This window comes from Artemia franciscana, chromosome 20 (assembly GCF_032884065.1).
Source record: "Artemia franciscana chromosome 20, ASM3288406v1, whole genome shotgun sequence".
Lineage (NCBI taxonomy): Eukaryota > Metazoa > Arthropoda > Branchiopoda > Anostraca > Artemiidae > Artemia > Artemia franciscana.
Window position 1 is genome coordinate 24,510,812 of NC_088882.1, and position 17,815 is coordinate 24,528,626.

A 17,815-nucleotide genomic window follows, 5' to 3' on the forward strand; every position below is an offset into this window, starting at 1 on the left:
TTTACTTATCTTTGCTGCTTAATATTTAGTTCAGTGGCTTGATGGTTGTAGTTGTGTTTTTATTGCCCCTGAAAAGAGTCTAGTGGTGTTGAATGTACTATTTAGTCATGTACACTTTCTACGGGATGTTATTTACACATATGCCATCCCCACTGAAATGTACAAATGCTTACCTTGCATGTGTCCGATAGCTTGCATATTTTCTTTTCAGTCCCGGACCCTAACCCCGAAATGAACTCCTACACATAGTCACTATTCAGGTACGCACCCAGAAAGGACCCTCTAAAACTAAGAAATCTTAAGATATCTTCAATATCTTGTTAAAATTTTATTCTTTTTTGTTATCCCCCACACAAAATTTTTTGCCCCCCCCCGCCTTTTTATTTTGCCCCCCCCCAAAAAAAAAAGGACCTTGATACATGTCTTTACTGTCGCTCCTACAAATCGTATCTGACATTTTCTCACATATGAAATAATTTTCAAAATCAGTTTACTAAGCTGTTTCAAAAGCAAGACCAGTTGGGTAGTGCAAATCAAGAGGATCACAGTATAATTGAACATACATTGCCTTGCTTGTACACATTACCCAATGATTTTAGGAAAACCTTAATTAAACCACTGTATAAGAAAGGTGACAAGAGTGAGTGTCGTAATTATCGAGGCATTAGTCTGGTCTCTGTAGGTAGAAAATTACTGAGTAATATTATACTTTTTAGACTGAGACATGCTGTAGACAAAGTTTTAAGGGAAGAGCAATGCGGTTTTAGAAAAGGTAGAGGATGTGTCGACCATGTTTTCACTCTTAGGTTAATAATTGAGAAGTCCCTTCGTTGTCAAATACCTTTGGTCCTTAGTTTTATCGATTATGAGCAAGCTTTCGATTCTGTTGATAGAACAGCGTTAACAAAGGTCTTATCGTTAAGCCAGATATCGTTACACCAGAAAAATACATTAAAGTGATTTGCGCTATGTACGAGAATAATACTGCTGTGGTTAAGGTAGGAAATGAGGTTAGCAACTGGTTTTGTATTAAATCAGGAGTTAAGCAGGGTTGTGTTCTATCCCCCTTTATATGGATCATTTTGATGGACTTCGTCTTAAGGAGCACAGGAAAGGCAATTGGAGACCATGGAATCAAATGGGGAGGAAGAACGCTCCTGGACTTAGATTATGCTGATGATTTAAGCATATTAGATGAAAGTGTGAGCAAAATGAATGAATTTTTAGAGGTTTTCACGAGTTCAGGGTGCTAAAATAGGCTTGGAAATTAATGTTCAGAAGACTAAGTCACTAAGGCTAGGAATAAGTGAAGATGAACAGGTGACATTAGGTAACGAAAAGATTGATCAGGTTGGGAGCTTCAGTTACCTTGGTAGTATTATTAGTAAAGATGGTGGGAGCAGTGAAGATGTTAAAAGTAGAATAGCTAAAGCTCAGGGTGTTTTTTCACAGTTAAAAAAAGTTTGGAAGAATAGAAAGATAAGCCTACAAACCAAGATTAGAATATTGGAAGCTACAGTGATGACAGTGGTCAAATATGGCTCTGAAGCATGGGCACTCCGAAAAGCAGATGAAAATTTACTAGATGTTTTCCAGAGAAATTGCCTACGGATTGTTCTGGGTACCCGGCTGACTGACCGTATTTCAAACAGTAGGTTGTACGAAAAGTGTGGTTCAATCCCGCTTTCTGGGGCTATAATGAAAGAAAGGTTGAGATGGCTAGGCCACGTTCTACGGATGAAGGATGACAGATTACCGAAGATTGTCCTTTTTGGCCAACCGTCTGAAGCTATACGGAAAGCAGGTCGTCCTTGTCTGGGTTGGGAGGATGTCATAAATAAAGATTTAAAGAAAATGGGAACTTCCTGGGATGGTGTAAAGAGGGAGGCTTTAAATAGATTAGGTTGGAGGAGGAGCGTGCGTAGCTGTGTTGGCCTCAGGCGGCTTGGTGCTGCAGTGAGTTATTAGTAGTAGTAGTAGTATTGCCTTGCTTACCCTCCCTGTGAATGCAGTTCAGTAAACAGTTTCTGCAAATTATTTCAGAAGTAGGATTGCTACTCCTACTGATTCATAGGCATAGAAATAGGGGACAGCAGTCCTCCCACTCTAGAACTTGAAATTTGCATTAGATATTAACGAAAATTTTTCATTTGTTGGAGTTCTTCTTTTGGATGTTCACTGGTAGATGGTTGAAAAAGCTGGAAATAAATAGAACTTTCCAAATATCATTTTCGATATCAATATTTACGTTTTGATATACAATATTCATTTTCGGTCCGATCTATAGGTAGGAGACTGGCCAACAATCATCAGGTTTTGAGGTTTTAATTCTCCAGGAATTGGCTCAAGCGACAGGAAGCTGTTGAGTATGCCAAAGCAAAGGCAACTTATTCAATACCATCCTAGAAAAAACAGACAATCAGGAATACTTTTACCATCTCCCCACATGGATACCTCTATCCAAGTGGTCAAAAGTGTTCAACCTGGGACACCCCGGTACCGCCTTCTCCCGCCTATGTTCGGCCACCTGAGCAGAAACTCGGCCACCGAAACAGAAAGTGGCCAGGGACACATTAAAACTTGTTTTCCGGCAATAAAATTACGAAAAAACGTGATCAGTATAAAAAAAAACAGCAAAATCAATTTCTGTATGGTTTACTAAAAAGTATTAATTCCAAATTATAAATTGACTGATCAACACCAAAAGTAAGCCATTCCGCTAATCTTTATAATAATAATAATTTATTTGTTACCCGCTTGTTTTGACAAATTAAGCGGAGTAAAAACATTAAGGAAAGAAAAACGAAATAACACAAACAATACAATTAATACAGTCTAATCAAAGGGTGGTAAGGGCCCAAGCGTTGACAGGCCTCAGCACCTAATCTAGCATAGAGTTTTTTATAAACGAAAATAATATCAGTGGCACAAAACTTTCTGATAATCTTCTGATTTCTATAAGAACGCGGCAGATACAATAAATATTTACAATAACGAAAATACATAACTCTTATGCCCTGCAAATCTTGATTATTAAACAACGGGCGCAAACCGGAAAGAAACAATATAGAATGATCGCAATATGTAGAATAAAGTCTGGATAAAGCCTTTCGTGAAAATCTGCCTCGGTTCGGGACAATTTTCGCGTACCCTTTTTTAAGTTTACTTTTAATATCATTTAGCCCACAGGATCGAAAAGCCGATAAAGATGAACAAATATTAATACCAAGCCACCGAATCGAAGAAACGAGCTTAACTGAAAAATAACCACAATCAAGATCACTACTTTGATGCTTAGCATTAAAAACTAAATATTCACATTTTTCAGTATTAAGTTTGAGGCCGGTTTCCTCAAAAGACTTAGAAACAAGCTGGGTCGACTTAATTAGGCTAGATTTAGTGCGGCTGATCAAAAGTAAATCATCTGCATATGCAATGTACGAAAGATTAGTTAGGCCTAAAAAACATGATGGATTAATACGTGGCAAAACAGAATAAAGACAAGCATTAAAAAGATAAGGGGATAAGACTCCTCCTTGCCTAAGACCAGAACGGATGGGGATATTACCAACGTAGGTGTCACCTGACTTGAGTCGAACATATGAATTAGCATACCAAAAACGAAGAGTTGATATAATAGACACATTTGCACCAAGTTGGATTAAAGAATACTAAAGTTGGCTATGACAAATTGAATCAAAAGCTTTTGAAACATCGAGTGCACAAAAATGAACCTCAAAACCATTTTTATGCGCTTCAAGTAATAGCGAAACTATAGCACGATGAGCATGTTGGCATCCTATATACGGCTTAAAGCCAAACTGATTAGACATATAATCTACATTAGACAGGAGATCAGGGAGCAAAACATATTCAAATACTTTACTTAAAGTACAAGCAACCGTAATAGGCCTATACGAAGCGCAACTAGTTGGGTCCTTACCGCGTTTCAAAATTGACGTAATGTTACCAACTAAAAAAGAATCAGGGACTAAAGAAGAGCATAAACACATCTGAAAAAGTAACTGCAAGTGATAAACTAATTCCTCCGAATCGGTGTTGAGGTGAAAAGCACTGATCCCGTCTATATCATAAGATTTCGATTTAAGTCTCTCTACACTTCTTTTGACACGGTCAACACTAACGGGAGGTACATGACCTTGAATGATTTTGTTAGGCAACAGATTAGAACAGAGCTTGGCAAAACGAAAATGAACCGCATATATCACTGTATCGAAAATGTTACTATAATGATTGATCCATGATACATTAGGGATTCGGTCAGCCGTAGGCGATCTATCAAACTTCGTGACATTGATCACTTTTTTCCACTGGCTAGGAGACTTAGGAAATTCAGCACCATTGTACCTAATTTTTCGAAGATAGCGTTTAAAATCAAGCTTTGTTCTTTGTTTAATATCGAAAACATTACCCCTTAAGGGGCGGCCGCAAGCTATCCAAATTCTTAGCCACAACTTAGCCCGATTTTTTATTGTTTTGAGCTCTGGGTCATTCTTCCAAATTGAACTTCTTGTTTTTGCTCTAAAGCGACATAGGGGAACAGCTACTTCTTCAGACCTCTTTAAGCACGATACAATGTGGCTATAATAAATATTAAGCTGAATTCTGGCTTGTGGGGACCCAACGCTTGTACACAACAGATTAAAAGGGACTTTAATCGTTGATAGAAGGCTAACAAGCGTAGAAAAATAAAGAGGCCAGTCAGCTTTGTTCCATTCTCTTTAGAAATCCATTTTCTAGAATTGGGACGAAGGTTCTTCTCCGCAGTAGCATTAAGGGTAACAGTGAGGGATAGGGGGAGATGGTCGTAATCACGCTCATCCTGATCAACATGGACTTCGCCACAGATGAGACCAGAAGAAACGATACAATGGTCAATGTCTGAAAGTGAGCCACTATTATGGATATAGGAATGGGAGGCATCTTTCTTCAAAATTTTGTAACTATTCGGTAAGGAATCTAACAGAAGCTCAGTCCGCACTGATGAAGAGTGAATGTTACAGTTCAGATCACCGATTAATAACCAATCCAGTCCACTACTCTCAATGCCATTCAAAAGACTTTTTATTAATGCGCAAAATTTTGTAAATTTAGTTAAACTTCGGAGGGATTTCTGGTCGCAGGGGAGATAAACATTAATGAGGACAAGGTTGGCAAGACGAATAGCAATATAACAATCACTCTCGTGATAGTATAAAGGGGGTGGTGAAAACAGCGTCTTTTTTATTAAACATGCTAGGCCACCTGATGGTCTGCCAGAGGTTTTGCGTGCACTTTTAGAAAAAACTGAGTGTTCGTTACTTCTCTGTAGGGAGTTTAAGCTCACTAAAGGTAGGAGATGCTCCTGGAGGAATAAAACATCAAAATTTTCTAATTTCTGATCTAAAGAAACGTCTTTATTCTTAGTACCGTTAATATTGAACGAACATATAGTGAAATTAGTCTTAGCACTCATTTTCTAGTATAGGACGATCGTTTCGACAGAAGTTCACGAAGAATTCGGCATTTCATTGAAAATGACACATGATTGCCTTGACAGTTCGCACATTTTGGTGTAGCCTGGCACGGAGAATCAGGCGAGGATTCATGTTGCCCTGCGCAACGGGAGCAGCATTTTTCTTTATCACAATTTGATTTTAAGTGATTTGGTGATTGGCAATTATAACAGCATTTGGGTGGGCGTTGGTATTCGTAAGCTCGATATATCTCATACCCAATCTTTATACCAAGTCGAAGTGCATTAGCCAGCGCAACAGCGTTTTCAAAAAACACTCTAACAGCCAAAGAATTGCCTATTCGCTTCGCATGAGTAATATTATTGCAATCAATTAACATTTCCTCATCAAAATTGGTCGGTATACCTTTAATGATTCCAAGATATTTCGTTTCTTTTACTTTGACGTCACAATCTCTCATTACATTTGGAACGGCATTGCAAAAGTTCCTTGCAGCAATCTTGTCAATTCGTACCACTAGCTTATCGCCAGAGGGCTTAATGCTGTGAATACATTCATGACCTGGAATAGAGTCTATTATTTCGCGACGCTTGGCAGGATTATCTAATTCTGATGGGACTTTAGAAATAACAACGGTCGTCAGATCGGGATTCAATGACTGAGCGCCAGGGCTGCTAAGAGGGGGAATTTAAGATCATACGACGAAATCTTCTCACGGATTTGCTTAAGTTCCGAATCAATGCTTACAAGCTTTGAGGTGAAGCTAGAATAAGCCACAGCAGGAATAACAGGAACCTCGGTAGGTAAAATAATCACGTATGTAGGCAAAGACAAATTTTCGCTGTCGCATTTCTGGAAGATTTCCATCATGTCCTTAATGTGACGGTAATTAGCTTGATCGCCTTGGCGTCTTTGCACACGTTCACCCTCGTAAACATGAGACCAAAGTTCTATTTTAGCCGCCATAATAGACTTCTCATCGAAAAACCCAACAGCATGGTTAGCAATAACTTCATCACTTACTCCTTTTTTAAGATTTGATTGCACGAAATTCAACACCGACGAATGTACATATTCCGTCATAATGGTATGACCAACAAATATGGACAATTAGCCAAAGTCCAAAATCAAATCAAATTATTACTCACCATGCTGTCAAACAGCTAACATCCGATAAAATTAGTTTCAAAATAATCCTTTTCAAAGTAACTGAATTCGTTATTTTCGTCACACTAAAGTAGACCGATTTTACTCACAGTTCATAAATATCCAATTCAAACCAAATCTTTTTACTTTGAACTCCGAATCAATATAATCCAGTTATTTGAGATGTTCTCACTCTGAAATCTGTCACTGTTTGATCTGTCACTGTTTGCAGTTTCATTTCAACTTATGTCTTTAAGAAACTATCCATTTCGTTAGTTAGCGCAAAGTCTCTTACTCCAGTCTCCTTCAGAAAGTAGACCTTAAGTTTTTCAGTTGCTACTTTTTTGGTAATACGAATATAGCGAACAGAATTCCCTTTCTTGCTTTTCAGCTCAACCAGAATGTAATCCCCTGCCTTGACTTTCTCATTGTCAAATTGGAAGTTGCTGTTAGGGGGTTCTTCTTCAATTTCCATTCAATCAATCAATAATTTTATTGACTCATATAAAATGACACGAAAGTGCCCATATGGAATAAAGGGGAAAAAGAGAAGAGAAAAAAAGAAAAAATCAGACTATGATAAACAATACTAAAAAGAAAAGAGAGAAAAAGAAAAAATCAGACTATGATAAACAATACTAAATAAACGCACTATAACATGGGTGGCTACGGTCTAGAGATGAAGCAAATTTGGCACGTCGTTGGTCCACAGGTACAAATGGACCAGTAACACCATATAATTACGTAACTTTGCGGTTACGAGCCCAAAGAGGAAAACTTAGAAGATACTTTGCATACTTTTAATATAGCTTACGGATTGTCCGTAAATCAGCCATGGTAAATAGCTTCCAAAAAGGAGCTAGGGCTAGGACATGAGGGATTGTTCAAGCGTTATAGATTCTAGCCAAGACGTTCTTACTGTAACGTGTTTTAGCATTAACTAGTAGTCCATAAGCTGTTCTAGCCTTCGTGCTGAAATGCCCAAGTAGTCCTGCACACGTACTTTTCAGGTCAGTACCAAGGGGTAAACTCAGATAAGTTAGGGATGACGAAAGTTCGAAATCAGAATCACCCAAAATGACTGTGGTACTATCAGCACCTGGTCGTTTAAAATTGAACTTAATACATTCACTCTTACTCGGATTGAAATTTAGACCAATATCGTTATACTCCTCACTTAAACTTGCAAAATTCTTCTCTATTAAAGCCAGGGTTCTACTCAAATTAAGAATATCATCAGCATAGTTCAAGAGCGATAGGTCCAAGCCACGAAAAATAAAGCTCATTTCAACTTTCTTCTGGGCATCGATACAACTGTTGTTAAATAATGGTGGTAAGGTTATAGCACCTTTTCGAATACCTTTATGTACGGGAATGGACCTGTCAATTAAATCACAGTTTTTACCAGAAAGTGACTTAACCTTTACATTTAATCTCCGATACATGTTTCGAAGGGTATCTATTACAGAACTGTTCATACCACGAAAAAGAGCCACTATTTAAAGTTGCGGGTGGATTCCAGGGTCAAAAGCTCTGCTGATATCATGGCTGGAAAGAAACAGTGGATCCTCAGACGAGGCGGTTTCAAGTATAGCATTTGCAAGGATGGAGTGTACGTGCTCACGGCTAAGACCGTTTAAAAAACTGAACTGATTTTCTGGCGTGGAGCAAGTCTGATTGAACATATTGATCACAAGGGATTCAATTAGCTTGCACAACACAGGAAATACAGTGATTGGGTGGTACGACTGGCAATCGGTCCTATCTTTACCCTTTTTGCAAACAGGCATAATGACCCCGGTACAAAAAGCATCTGGAACTTGCTCACAATTGAAAATAATTTGATAGAGTAGTTCTAAATGATTTATAAGGGATGGATACCCCTGAATGACATGCATACCTCATAACTGATCAGTGCCACTAGAATGTTTCTTCTTCAGTTTCAGTATCGCGTCGCGAATTTTCTGGGTTGTCACGACAAACCCAAGATCAAAACTGTGGGACTCGAGGGCCTGATCGAGGTTTAGGTTGAACTTTCTTTCGAGATTATCATTTGGAGCGGCGAACTCCCTGTTGAAGTGTTCTACCAGCTCATAGATAGTAGGAGCAGCTTGATTAAGCGGCACAATACTGGCCTTCCGCTTTACGAAATTCCAAACGGCTATGGTATCATTGTGAAGAGACTGGCTGTTCGTATCAATTACGTTTGCTCTATGTTTGGCAAGTTTCTTGGCGAACTGACGCTTTGCAAATACGCGAACTTGGTTGGCTACTCAATGCTTAGGCCGACGGCACTCCATCCATAGTCGGAGCCAGAACTTAGATATTTGACAAGCTAGCACTAGATCAGGGTTCAGGGACCTTGAAACTACTTTCAAACTAATGGGTGGCGCGACGAGAAGGCACTGCCGCAAGTTCATCACAACGAAGAGCGTGAGTTATTTCACTACAGTAGATTTTTAAGAGGATTTTTTTCTCTTCTTTGGGTTGACTGGATGCCCGCTGGAGTAACTGGAAGGGTATTCTGATTTTCAAAGGTGTATTATCTAGCACTGTAGCGTATAAGATTTTATTGGTTTTATTTCATTCCTTCTTTACTGACCATTTGCAACTCTTACCGCGGTTTTGGGACTTGTAACTATCGACGGCAAAACTGTTCAGGGTAGGAAAATGATCAGAAGTTCCAAAAGAAAATCGACATGGTATGATTCAGGAGGAATAAACACAGGAGAACAAAGCATAAAGTCCAAGGACGATGTTGAATCGGAATTATGGATATAAGTGAAGGGAGAGTCATTGTCAATCTGTCGAGTCTGTACACACACACAGCAAGCAAAAGTTCCGCTCTGGGACTGGCCGCATCGGACAAGTCACAGTTCATATTACCAGCAACTACTACGGACAAACCTAAAGAGGCACAATAGCTTATTGATCTTTCAAGACTGGCACAGGCTGGGGTAAATCTATCGTCTGACGCGAAGTCCCGGTAGTCCGTTGGTATGTAGACGGAATAAACCACCGCCGTGTTTAATTGCACGGGGACAAAGAAAGATTCTTCTGCATAAAGGCTTGGTTCCAGACGCTTGTTAACAAGTAAGGTAACACCACCGGAGGGTCTGCCTCGTTCCGAGGCCTTGGCTGGAACTGAGAACACTTTGGTTACGTCGCCCTGTTGCAGCAGGCTTAAAGATTTACGAACGAAAAAATGTTCTTGCAGGCAAACGAAATCATTGCATAAGATGAGGCTCTCCATAAGGGTAATCTTATCTAATGTTCCACCGTTACTATCCAGCTAGCAATGCTTACATTCGTCAAGGTTACTGTTTAAGGTTTTTCTGGACAACAGGACATTTAATACTGTAGCAAGGATGGTTTATTGAGCTGCAGCGGGCACATTTAAGGTCGTTAATACAGGGAGTCTCTTTGAGTTGGAATGTCTTCCCCACATTGGGAGCAACGCACAGGATTGGGACATATGCTTGCAGGGTGACCATACTGCTCACAATTGTACCATCGCAATGAGATATACTTATATTCGGAAATGCTTAGTCTCTCATAACCTAACGTAAGAGGAGACTGGATAGCCTCATTCAGGTGTTCTTTAATTTCGAAGTACAGTTTGTGCATCCGAGTGGAATGGATTTTCTCGGTTTTGGTACAGATTTTTATACGAGTGGAGAGGTCGTCGGCGGAGACATCCTCAGGAATGAAAAGAATTATACCATAGAACGAAGGATTAGAGACTTTAACAGCACCAGGCTTATCTTCTCTTGCTAGGGCAGATGCAAGTGCCTGAACCGCTTTCTAACGCGCCATTCATTTTTTCTTGGTTTTAGATCTACAATATGAGAGCAGGACTCACCACACTTACTTTCCAAGAAATTCTTACGTGAGGCAGGGTTATTAAGTTCTGCCAGAGGATGCTTTAAAACGAAAGCATAGGTGAAAGCCTTTGGAAATGCTTTCCCCAGCAGCTCCGCAATGTTATACGCTGATATTGTTTTATATCTATGGTTAGTCATAAAAATTGTGAGGGTTGTTGTACGCCTTAAGGGTTTCCATGACCATCCTTTCTAGAGGCTGTAGTTTGTGAGTAGTGTGGGCAGGGACAGTTTAAAGTATAATGTCATTATTTTTATTTTGATGAAGCAAACACTTCAATGGTGTATCGGCTGATCTGGTGGTCTATTTTTAGAAGTACAGGTGACTGCTTGGAGGTTTTTAATTGATTGATAAAATGCTGCAAGTAAAGCAAAAAAGGGAGGTAGTCACCCAGCCAGAAGCATTTTCTGAGCTGATCATGATGGTTCCTGGTAAAGCTCCCTTGAGTCAAATTTCCGGACACTGTTTTCCGGGGGAATTAGTAAAGGAGGGACTGTTCCCAATGTATTAACACCAGCCCAAATCGTAATCAACTAGTCTCTTTCTACTCTTTCCTAGTTACTTCTGGCCTTGCTGTGTAGGATATTTTCAGCAGGGGGTATTTTCTAGGGTGGAGGAGAAATGCTTAGAACCATTTGCCATAGTGCAGATTGCATTAGCAGCAGCAGGAATTGTTTGTTTTTTTTTATTTCTAGTACAAAATCTAAACAAATCCCCCCCCCCAACCTCAAACATTTTCGTGAATTGACACCATTGATCGAGACTAAGGCCGATCATGAAGAATTGCACGTGCTCTTAATGTTTAGTCCAAATGATATAATACACTCACCTTCCCCTAAAGCTTTTTCATAAATCTTTGGACCTCGGAAACAGGAATTGAATATGTCCTAATGTATAGATAAAGGCTCTTGAAACATTAAAATTGTCAGTTTAAATTTTTGTTCGCCTAAAATATCAACGAAAAGCAAAAGTTTTCAACTTTTTAATTCAATTCACTGATAAATATGTATATTCGTTTAAGTTTGGTTGTTTCCGTGAAGTTCTGTTGTAAAAAGTAAAATATTCTTGACAAAATATCCGTAAGATCCTAAGCTAAACAAGGTATAACAAATCTACCTTTCTTCGGAAATTAATTTGTCATTGTTTCTTTGTAAAAATAGTAATTCTTGGTAATTTTCGCATCATAATTTCTTGTAGAATGAACAATTTCAGGTCAATTTTTTTTTTCATTCCATAGTAATTTTGGATTCTGAAAATAAGTTGAAAAAAATTATAATTGTTCTTTGTACGATACTGTGAAAGGGAATCAGTCCTATTATCCCATTTACCAGTAGCATTCCGTGTCAGCTTTAAGTCGTATTTTGATAGAAAAAATATACCAGTTTGAGTCTTTAAAGAGCTTTCATTTAAACAATATCCATTTGTAACCGTAGGTAGTTACGAATTGGCCCTTCCCGATTCTGAACTACCACTTAATATATCTTATTATTACCTTTACAATAAGAATTGGCTGAAAAATATTATCCTTTAAACAAAGAAAGACAAACTAGAATTAAATCCTCTAAAGGTATAAGTTTTCTGTCTTTAGATCACACACGAGCCCCAAGCTCGATGGATCCCGTGGTGGAGGACGTGTAAAACTTATTGATTTTATTTCTATAAAACAATCGTTGGCGGATATCAAAAGGGCAATATACTAAAACTCCATATGATCATGAAAGATCGAAAATATGAGACAGAACCTTGGGAATCGCTAAAATAAACTTATATACACGATCTCAAGGAATAATCGTATACTATGGTAAATTACTTAATTTAAATTTTGACTGCAAAGACTTTTGCCTTACTTACCCAAGATGTTTGGTGATTTCGAAGACTTAAATTTAATAGTTAAAAGTTTCTTTATTGTTTTCCATCTTGCTTCTTTTAAAAATATGCTACCCTTATGGTAGAATAAATTTAAGATGATTTACGCCCTTTTTGCCATCATATTTATTGTAAATAAGATTAACAGTTTCTTTTGCGGCATCTCTCTTGGCGACTTTAGCGACATCTATCTATTACAATAATTTGTTTCCCTCGGTTTTCACAAGAAAGAGAAGAAATTAGTCTGCTTTGCCTTCCTATTTGTAAGACCCACTTGTCGGAATATTTTCGGATAATAGTCTAGTATAAAAACAGGACTTGTCTATGCTTGGTCTACCCAGCCTTATTGAGTTTTACTTCCGTTTGCTTGTGCCTTGTTTCTTCTTTTGACAAAATAGTTCTGGGTTTTTCCTTTTATAGCCTAATTTTTAGGTTGACTGAAAGATGAATATTCCATTCAACCTTTCATTTAGTAAACATAGTGATTACCGTTGTCACAATTAAGTTCCCCTCTCATACCTATATATAATAAAGGATGGGTCTAACTTACTAGCTGCTGGCCTGTAAAAACACATTGAAGCTTATTTAAAGTGTAGTTGGTAAAATTACAGAATAGCCTAACTGTTCTCCAGACATATTTATTATATAATTTATTTGCTTAAAGTTTCATTTGTGGCAATTCACCTTAACCCTCTGATGGTCCCATATTTAGCCTAGTCCTTGACTCAGGGGTATAGGTGTAGAGGACTCCCTCCACAAAGTTTTAAAGTGTTGGCACTCAGCATTGACACCTTGGAATTTAGCTTACGTTTTAGTTTTATTTAGATTATTTCAACATTTGCTGGTAGTCTACATTCTTTATACCCACCCCAATTCAAAACTGAAGCTAGGTCTTCTACCTTGCTTAGCATATATTCAAAATATAGAATAAAAATCATACAATCAAATTTCTTGTCTTATGCTGTTTTTCAGCATAGGCTAACAATCATTATGCTAGAAATGTACCCATATCCCCTGATTGATGCATGTATAGGCTATCCCTAATATTATATTTCTTATTGTTTGATCTGTTCTAAAGGTTTTGCTGCATATATTCAAGATATCTGGTTTAGCCTAAGTGATTAGGCTATGCTAGATGTTAAATAACAAATACTATATAATGACAAAGACCACACTACCTTTCCATAATACAAATACAGAAGAGAGAATAATGAGGCACTTTATCTAAGGGCTATCATCAGCAAAGAAAATAATAAAAAATAACACAAAAAACACTTACAATAAAAGTTCTTGGTCAAAAATCCAATTTTTTATTAAAATAGCTTAGGCATTATTACTTCTTAACAAAAAGTTCAGCCAAGACTATGTAATAAAAGCTAACATTTTACAAGCTAAAAAGGCTCATTCATTTCACTAACTGTATTTATTAAAGACTTGCTGACCCCTGCCATGCATTGCTGAGGCACTGAACACCCATATACAAGGTGCTAATTTTTGACTGCATAGTTTTATTTAGTTTTTTTATTGTTTTCTTTTTTAGTTTTTTTGTTTTATATTTTGCAGTTGATTAAAAAAGGTACAGACAAACAAACAGTATATTATTATGTATATATAGATTGGCATAAAGTGTGGTAATATCTCTTGTGGGTAGAGTACTTAATATCTGTTCAGAGCCATATGTTAAAAAAGAATTAAATTTTATTACATACATACTTTTTGGCAACATGTATCCTATTTCTCTAATAAATAATTTTATTGCTCAAAGATTAAAGATACATTCTTCTAAAGCCTTAAATCCCACACTAGTAAATGATTTCAATAAAATCACAAGCACAATTTACCTACCTTATATCTCAAAAGTTACTTCAAAACTGAAAAAAAGTTTGTTTAAAAAATAATTTATGTGTTGTCTTCACAAGTAATTTAAGTATAATGAACCTTCTAAATTCTTGTAAGGATAAAACCCCAATTACTTGTCTAAGAGGAGTGTATCAAATACCATGTTGTTGTGGAAATTGTTACCACCAAAATTTGGGAACAAGATTGCAGCTACACAAAGAAAGCATTGAAAAAGTATTAACATCTGAAAATATCTCCATATCTTTTGATTCAGCTTTAAGCAATTGTATTTTGAAAATCCAAACCATTATGTACTATTTGACAAAACAATGCAATGACCTAGGAATCAAACAAACTGTCTGCAAGGCAATCAAAATCAAACAAAACTTAAAATAATAATACATCCCTAAATAGAGACTTGGGTGAGTACACACTCAACCCTATAGTCAGAGCGCCAGATTCTGTATTGTGCACCCACCCATGCTGGAAGGTACAAAAATGCTGAGGACGAATCCTAGGGTAGTCAATCATGCTGAAAACGAATATTGTAGGGCGCATGTTCACCATTGGGGCGTTTCTGAGATATAGGCCAAATTTAATCTATAACTAAGTGTGATGATTCAGGATTTTTTTGCAACTTATTGGGTTGAGGAATCTGGCGTAATGTTATATCAATTGAAAGAAGAGATCTAGATCTACAAGAATATGATTTTTAAATTAAAAAAAAAACACTATTTTTTTCTCTATTTACTGCAGTTTCAAAATAAGTGCTGTAAAATTCAACAAATATCTCAAAGAAAGGCTAAAAACTCGAAAATTTCTTCAAGGTAACAAATTTTTTTCCATATTCGAAAAGAAAGTGCATTCAATTCTGTACAATTTGAGCTAAAAACATATTAACTATTTTTGTTTTAAAAGGTCTACGAATTTTTTTTGTAGTGTCACTGAAATGATCACTAGTTGTATTGTGAAGGGACATATTTTTTTTTTCTTCAAAGGGTAGGAATACTTCAAACTTCATAACTGTTTAAAAAATTTTTAATTTTACTTAAAAATAAAAATGGGTTTAAAAAAAATGTTGACTAAAAAGTTTTTTTTTTTTTTTTTTTTTTTTTTTTTTTTTTTTTTTTTAGAATGGAAGAATATGTTTTCTGGTGTACTAAGGCGTCTGCAATTACCTTTTTGGGACCTGATTTGCCAGTAATACGACTGAGCTATTTACTACATAATAGAATTCTGCTTCACAGATGGATTCAGTTGGCACATTGGAGTTGTCTTACTCGGCCTGCCCATAAAATTGGGTAATAGTAACTGATTAGGGACCTATTGTAATTAAAAGTAAAAGGTATCAAATAAAATTTTCACAAATATTCCTCATTTTCTTCTTCTGAGAATTCAGATGGGGCAAGGTCAGACTCCCTGCATGTCCTCCTCGTTCCACAGCAGGAGCATAAGCTGCAGCATCCTTTCGTTTTTGAGCAGCTACAGCCTTTCCTGCATCTTCCACTTTTGCATCTGCAGTAATATTCCAGGCTTGATGCTTCTTTACAGTTTGAGACAACAGCATCTACTCCCCCTTCAGCCATCTTCCATCCAAGGAGAAGTGGATCTGGACTGCTCGGCCAAGTCTGTACTGATGACCAGATTATCCATGTAGCGAATATGGCTCTTCGTATGCATGGCTTGAAGGTGTCATCAGAAGGGAGAAGTCTTTTCACATCTTGTTTCTGGCACTGAATGTAAGCCCTTACACTGGCCAGTGAATTGAATCCAGCCTGTTAACCGTATTGTTTACAATGACCAGGAATTTTGATAGGTCGTAAAATTCTCTAAATGTGTTAACTGAAAGCTTCCCTTCTGCATCCTTGATCTGTTCCATCACAGACACCATTTTTGAGGCAAAAGTTGGAAACACTGCAGTGTTTAAGAAAGAAGCTTTCCCAACGCCAAAGAAAAAGTTCATTGTGTCACAACCTGGCAGACAGTGCACGAATGGTAATATAATCTGCTCCTCTTTGGACAAGTGGACTCCATCTGCCAGCTCGTGTACTGGGATAATGTAAGTCGGGAACTTCAAGAAAAGTTCACTCAGTCCTTCAGCTTGAAGCTCTTCCAAAAAATGAACACAGGCTACTGCCATGTCTGTGTCGTTGGCATGCACAACGATGCTACGCTGCTACAAGCATAACAGCTAGCATACTTGGCATGTGTCATAAGGTGTTGGTCAGCCTCTTTGTGGCTGGAGGACAAGCATTCTTTGTAGTAACAGTGTTCTGGTCAAGTTGGACATCAGCCATGCTTGACCAGAGACACCTTGAATCTCTCCTTGAACCCACCTGAGAGAAAAAGGCTGAGTGCGTTTGGAAGCTGATCACTCATCTGCTCCCAGGTTTCATACAAAATTTTGAGGAGCCGGCTTTTAGATGCTGAGCTTGCAAGTACGGCATCCCATTCTTCAATTGTGCTAAGAGCAGAAATCTGGAGGTTTTTCTTTTTCCCTTGTTGGAGTCTGCATGCTGATTTCATAGAGATCAACTCTCCATGAGCTTCCCAAACAGCCCGTTGTACCAATGTGCAACAATGTGGACTTCAGGAATACCCACTGGAAGATAATTCAGCAATGTTAGAAGCAGTCTTTCCACAAAGGATTTGACTGTTTCAAACCTGGCAGGCTGATATGACCTTATCTTGGACATTAGGTCAATGATGTGTACTGTAGCTGATGTTGTTTCTTTGGATTTCAAAGTGGCCGGCCAAGCTGAAAGTCCTCCTTTTTTTCTTAGCCAGTTCAACAGCACAGCTTTGTTCCCCACCCTCATTTTTCAGCCAGAGGATGTCTTGGCTGATTGTTGCAGAAGATATTCAAAAATGGATGGAGGGAAAGGAAGAATCTCTTTTGTGAGAATCTTTGCAAGGGCTTTCTCCTTTTCTTTGCTGTAGCTCAACTGAGCAGTAATGATTCTCTTTAAGGCTGTTACTTCAGAGTTCAGGAGATCGGTTTTAGGGACACCATTCACTTTCTGAGTTTTTCTCTCTGTAGGGAAAGTGCAGAGTACAACCTTTTTCACATTGTCTTTCCTATTGCACAGAAAGTCCTCAACCACCTCTTTTCCTTTTTGTGGATCCAAGTAATATCAGAAACAATCTTCTCATCGTCCACAGCTTCTGACATCACAATATCCACTAGGTCGAAGTCCACTCTGCTGAACAGATTGCCACATTTAATGAAAATGTCTCGAACTCTATCTTGTGAAAGTTGTAATTGCGTTGTCATCGACTGATTGTCTTTGTGATATCGTGTCTCTGTGGATAAGTTGACTACTTGCAGGAAACCATTGCTGATGGCAGTGGAAATCAGTAAGGTAAGAATCCAAGCTTCAGTCTGTCTCTCATCCATTTGTTCTCCTATTATTCCAGCCATCGTCTTTGCATCCTTGTTCACTGTACATTCCAGTATCTTGTCGGAACAGGTGGCTGTAAACCGGGTGTGCATTCTCTTCACTGTGAAGTATCCTTTCATGAGCCTTCTATGTACATCAGGAAAGGTTTGTGGCAAACTTTGCATGTCATATAGGTACTGTATGAGACATCCTGTATACTGAGGA

General features: G+C 37.9%; 1 protein-coding gene across 4 annotated transcripts in view; it reads left to right on the plus strand.

The window, feature by feature from the left end:
- The first annotated feature begins 12,592 nt into the window (after positions 1-12,592).
- LOC136039947 (poly(A) polymerase type 3-like) overlaps positions 12,593-17,815 on the plus strand; it is a 64,149-nt gene continuing 58,926 nt past the window's right edge. For 3 of the 4 annotated variants that reach the window (XR_010620598.1, XM_065723954.1, XM_065723952.1), the window contains exon 1: positions 12,593-12,634. Coding sequence is in view for 1 of the 4 variants with exons in the window: in XM_065723953.1 (XP_065580025.1) it covers position 12,674 (1 nt within the window). In the remaining 3 variants the exon portion in view is untranslated. Of the gene's footprint in view, positions 12,675-17,815 lie in introns of all 4 variants that reach the window. The other variant, XM_065723953.1, reaches the window with a different exon arrangement.